The sequence below is a fragment of the Alosa pseudoharengus genome, unplaced genomic scaffold, assembly GCF_046254945.1.
Source record: "Alosa pseudoharengus isolate Yale_2024_CS ecotype anadromous, Long Island Sound unplaced genomic scaffold, YU_APseudo_1.1 YU_APseudo_1.1_scf_15, whole genome shotgun sequence".
In the NCBI taxonomy this organism is placed as follows: Eukaryota; Metazoa; Chordata; class Actinopteri; order Clupeiformes; family Clupeidae; genus Alosa; species Alosa pseudoharengus.
Window position 1 is genome coordinate 3,588,117 of NW_027468620.1, and position 5,253 is coordinate 3,593,369.

General features: G+C 40.1%; 1 protein-coding gene across 1 annotated transcript; it reads left to right on the forward strand.

Moving 5' to 3' along the window:
• Positions 1-263: 263 nt before the first annotated feature.
• Positions 264-4,984, forward strand: bfsp1 (beaded filament structural protein 1). The gene is made up of 8 exons (XM_076286496.1): positions 264-643; positions 1,042-1,102; positions 1,251-1,346; positions 2,078-2,170; positions 2,564-2,677; positions 2,781-3,001; positions 3,606-3,697; positions 3,996-4,984. Exons 1-8 carry the CDS (start codon positions 264-266, stop codon positions 4,982-4,984), a joined length of 2,046 nt encoding a protein of 681 aa, XP_076142611.1.
• Positions 4,985-5,253: the final 269 nt, after the last annotated feature.

The window sequence follows — 5,253 nt, forward strand, 5'->3', positions numbered from 1 at the left end:
CAGTGCTTTTGTGGGAAGCAGTAACAATGGGTAAACAATTCTCTGGAACACCCCAGGGGCAGAGCAGGCATGCCATGACTGGGGGGGAAGGTTTTTAGCTATTTCGCCCATGGTTTGAGAGGGGCAGCCTTCAGTCTAACATGAGACAGCAGAGGGTGAGCACCCTAGTTTTCACACACTAAAGGTGCTGAAGAGAGTGAGCACACATAACTCAGCCCCACAGTAGTGGAGTGGAGAGAGGAGTTGTACAGCAGCAGGGCAACATGTTTAAAACCAGCTACTTATGGGAGGTTCGTAAGGAAAAGTATGAGCGTTCGGATGTTTTTGAAGAAGCAAGCAGCCCAGAGGCTTGCTCTACTTCTTCAGGTCCCACAGCTGCAGAAGGTTGGGAAAGCTTGCAAGAGCTGAACAGCCGGTTTGCCCGTTACATCAACCGGGCACGTGTGCTGGAGCAGCGCAATGCCATCTTTCGCAAGCAGCTAGAGACACTGCAGAGGATGGAGGAGGCATCTGGCCTGGAGGAAGCTTTTGGTGAGCAGATTAATCTGAATCGGCAGCGCATCCGAGAGCTCTACTCTGACCGTGCCAAACTTGAACGAGAGCTGAAGGATGCAGAACGTATGCTAGATGAGTTCACCAACAGGTGAGACAATGCTTATGAATCAGATGGGATAATTTAGCGATTCTCACCTTTTCCACTGTGCTCTTTGATCATATATTTAGATGAAGTCACTTTGGTTAGTTAGTTTTGAAGAAAATATTGTATAATTTTATGTATGCTTAGTATTACCCCTTGCACCAAGTGCGCTGGAAACTGACAAAAACGATCAGTGCAATACCAGGTTTGAGTAGTGATTCTCCGTATTATCAGTGACTTGAAGCTGTTATTTTAAGGTAAAAGATCTACATAGTGATGGGTATACATACTGTATAGTGAAGCTTTGGTTCAGATTTGATTGGGTCCGCAATGACATGATACTGCATGATAAGCACATATCACCAGGATGTACACAGCAAAATTACAGTAATGTTTTTTCACAGGTATAGAAATGAATGTGACTATCAAGAACAGCTGCGAGGTACACTGGAACAACTTAATAAGGTACCATACCATATGAATGGCTGTTGTAAGTGTGAAACATGTGGTTCTGTAAATGTCAGTATAAATGTTACGAAAGCATGACCTAAAATTGCAACCAAGAAAGAACTGGTTAGTCTTACATTTTTTTAAAAAATTCTCACACTTGCAGGAAGCTGATAATGGTCTACTCAGAAACCTTGAGTACCAGATCCAGTCTCAGTTCCTCCAAGATGACATCAACTCTACCAAAGACAGACATAAAAAGGTAAAATATACTTTACAAGATTTATTTCCTATAGGAAATCATTATGGGCTTTATGGGTCTTCCAAAATGTCCATGAAATACATGGTTTGCTACTATGCCCTTCACATTGCATATTTAGATTGTCATTGTAAGGTTTAGCGGCAATCACTCAGGGATATATATGTATATATTTATATATAAATAAATCCTTTGTCTTACCCGTGGTGTTAAAGTTAGAGTTAGACGTGAGAGTTTGTTCATCATTCAAGTTAATGAATTAGGGCTCATGTTTTTTTTTCAGCTATCACATTATCATATCTGCATTTTAAGCATACCAGTGTTCATAATAATGTGCAGTATAACAGATGTACATAAATCACTGATTGCATTATTGATTGAATGGATGGTTGATTCATATTTAAGATCTATTTACAACTGAATGAAATACATGGACATGGCTTTTCATATCCCATTCCACTGTCCCTTGTGTTTCTCTGCATTAGTAAACATCAGGGGCACAGGCAAAAATATTGTCAAGGCCCTAATTAAGTGGTAGTGTTTTTAAGTAGCTCAGATTACATCCAACTTCCATTCATTATAACTGAGCACTGTACTGTAACAGTGCAGTTGTGATTTCTGATTATATGCTTGCAGAAATGAGGCAGTACAATGAGGGGCATGTATGTTTGGGATGGTTAATGATACATATTGACATAGTTCAGAAACACATTATTACGATTTTTGTCTTCTAGAATCTGGCAGAAATCCAAACTTACGTGAACATTCTACAACAAATCAACCAGACAACTCCTCTTTTGCCTAATGTGTCAGTTGGGATATCAGAGGTATGTTTGTCAGATATCAGTTTGTTTAGTTCAGTCAAAATGAGGTCAGGTAAATTATAATTGGATTTAAACGTGTCCACTGTAATTGCACATTTTTTCCTTTGCCACATTGCAGTGTTATAGCGAAGAGACAGGATCGTGTTTGCTTTTAAGTATGTGCATCAGGTGTATTCCACATATATAGAATATCATTTAAAGCACTGATTGAATAATGTCAAACTACACTGATTGGCACCTTATGTGTGCATTTGTATTACAGGCCCTCTATATTGGATATTGCATATTTTTGTCTCTTTTATTTTATTTTCAGTTCTGTTTTATGTTACCCTGATGGCTCTTACGAGTGGACTCACACTTGCATGTAACTAGATTCCTCTCTTTTTTATTTTTTAGGAACAGGAAAAACTTCTTGCACAGCGACGTGTTCCAGCACTGCAAAGTCAGCTGGAGGAGTACAAGAGTGCCCTCTGCCAGCTACAAGCACAAAAGCAAAGACTACAGACAGAGGTTGGTGATTATATTCACATACCTGAGTATTCATGTACCTTGTGGCCTCCTGTAATGCTACACTACACTATCTAGAAACTGTCTTGCCTTCTCTGTCTTATAGACTTCTGTGTTGGAGCAAGCCATAAAAAGTACACAGGAAAGCTATGATGATGAGATTCAGCTGTACAATGAGCAGATTGAGTCATTAAGGAAGGAGATTGAGGAGGCCGAACGCACACTGGAAAAGTACACCAATGAGTGCAGGCACCTGGCAATCTACCAGTCCTCCCTTGAAAATGAACTGGAGAGATATAAAAGGATCATTGAAAACGAGGACAACAGGTCAGTGTCACAGTCTAAACATGGCAAACTTTCAGGAGGGTATGTAATACTGTATTTGCAGTAACCACACTTTTGTTGAAGTTGTACAGCCTTAGCATATTGTTCTTTGTCATGCTCTGGACTGCACACAAAACAATATTCACCACATGGTGGCACTATTTCTCCACCTTTTTTTATCATTTCACATTCATGTTCAAACCTTGAATTTGTAAATGTATTAATATTTTTTTGCGATTTATACCATTTTAGATTCATCCCATCAGTCTGGGTATTGAGGTTTTAATACCATAGTCAGTTAGCTATAAGAGCAGTAAACACTGCTTTCATTCCTGGTTCTAATTCTCTAGTAAATTCATTGAAATTAAATAAAATGTATTAGATTTTTCTAAATTTACAGTGTATTCACAAAAGGCAAGTTCTGTTCTTCAGACATGATGTACCAACAACCAAAACGTCTTATTGTGTAAATAGTTAAATGAAATTGGAATTAGAGCATCAAATAATAATTACTGCTTTTTCTGTCCTAAATCAGTTTAGGTGGAGACAGCTACAATGAAATCGATTGATTAATACCATCTTGATGTGCTTCATATCTCTCTTACAGGTTAAATTCAGCGATAATTGGAACTCCAATTACGTTGTTCACAACTAATTTCAGATATATTCACAACCCCACAGTGCCCAGGGGAGGGAAAGGTGAGAAATGGAATAAAGATGGTGTAATATGCTTGTGTTTCACAGGTAAATCAAGTAAATGGGAAAGCTCCAATTAGGGAGGTGAACTAACAGTCTTTAAATTCATACTGAATTATACTGGTGTGCTGCACTGTGAAACAAAAGAGCAAAACAGTCATGCATTTAATATTTATCATTACAGAAAATGGTAAATTGATCTACATTTATCTTCTAAAATTTCTTTTGAAAACTTTAATTGTCAACTCATGCAATATACTTTTTTTGTTGTTTGTCTGCCATATGCTCGATTCTCTTACAGACATCACTCAGGCCATACAGGATATTACCAGTGTGAAATACCGTCAGAAAAATCTGGCAAAGAAGGTGAACAAAAAGAGAGAAATCACCCCAAGAGATGTGATGGATAGTGGTCTAGAGGAAAGGGTGTCTGGTGTGGAGGGTGAAAAGAAAGGAATGGTGGAGGTGGAGGAGGGTGAAGTGAGACGTGAGGATATCCCCCTTCACACTGGTGTTGCACGTGAAGATGTTCCAGATGGTGCTCAGATCAGTAAGGCATTTGACACGCTTTGTAACATTGTTCGAGACCGCATGAGGAAATACAAAAAGCCTGAGCCTATAGCTGATTTCTACACAAAAGGCCGCTATGTTCTTGTCACTGGTGATTCGAGCTACATTGATCCCTGCTTCTACACATCATCTCCTTCTGGTGGTCATGTCTTTGTGACCATTTGGGATGGAATGATGCCCCCTTATGATCCCTATGCCACACCCTCAAAACCATCTCCCACCCCCAGTCCTACACCTAGGCCTCTCTCTCCCTCCTCCCCCTCAGAAGACGGAGACTCACAGGGCCATAAAGGAAAGGGAGAGAGAGGAGGGGATAACAAAGGTAAAGGGAAAGATGGAGGACATGGTGGTAAAGGCAATCATAAATCAAAGAATGGAGATCACAACCCAAAAGCCAAGGACCCTGGACCCACATCTCCAAACACAAATCAAGGACCCACCCCTGCTCCTACCACGCCGAAAAATCACAATGCAGGTCAGCCAGGGCCCCGTAACGGTAAAAACATGGATGACAGCAATTCCCGAAGGGGGCCACCACCCATGCCTTTCCCAAGAACCAACATACCTCCTGATTCAATGAGTTATGAGAAGGTGGAAGTGGTGGAGTCTGTAGAGAAATTGTCACCTGACAACAAAGTGAAAGGCTACGAAGAAACCGCTATGGTTGTAGAGACCATGATTGAAAAGACCAGCAAAAAGAAACATGGTGATCGAACCTGAGATGATGAAACATAACAGTCTAAAACTAAACATCCTAACAAACATTGCCACATTCCAGCATTCCTGCCTCATGACTGCAAGTTTCTAGATTATTCTTAATCATGCTCTTGCTGGGTCTGACTGTGCTATTTACCTCTCTTTGCCAGTTACTCTGGCCTTTACTGTCTGAAAACTTGGGGATCATTTTTTTCAAGGCCATGACGTCCCCCTTAAAACAAATAAGAATGACTTGAATCATCTTTAGCATAGATGAAATAGATTTATAATTT

Coding starts and splice junctions, on each gene's coding strand:
- bfsp1 (XM_076286496.1), top strand. CDS start 264: ATGTTTAAAACCAGCTACTTATGGGAGGTTCGTAAGGAAAAGTATGAG. Junction 2,171..2,563: donor TGTCAGTTGGGATATCAGAG/GTATGTTTGTCA, acceptor TTTATTTTTTAG/GAACAGGAAAAACTTCTTGC. Junction 3,698..3,995: donor AGTGCCCAGGGGAGGGAAAG/GTGAGAAATGGA, acceptor ATTCTCTTACAG/ACATCACTCAGGCCATACAG.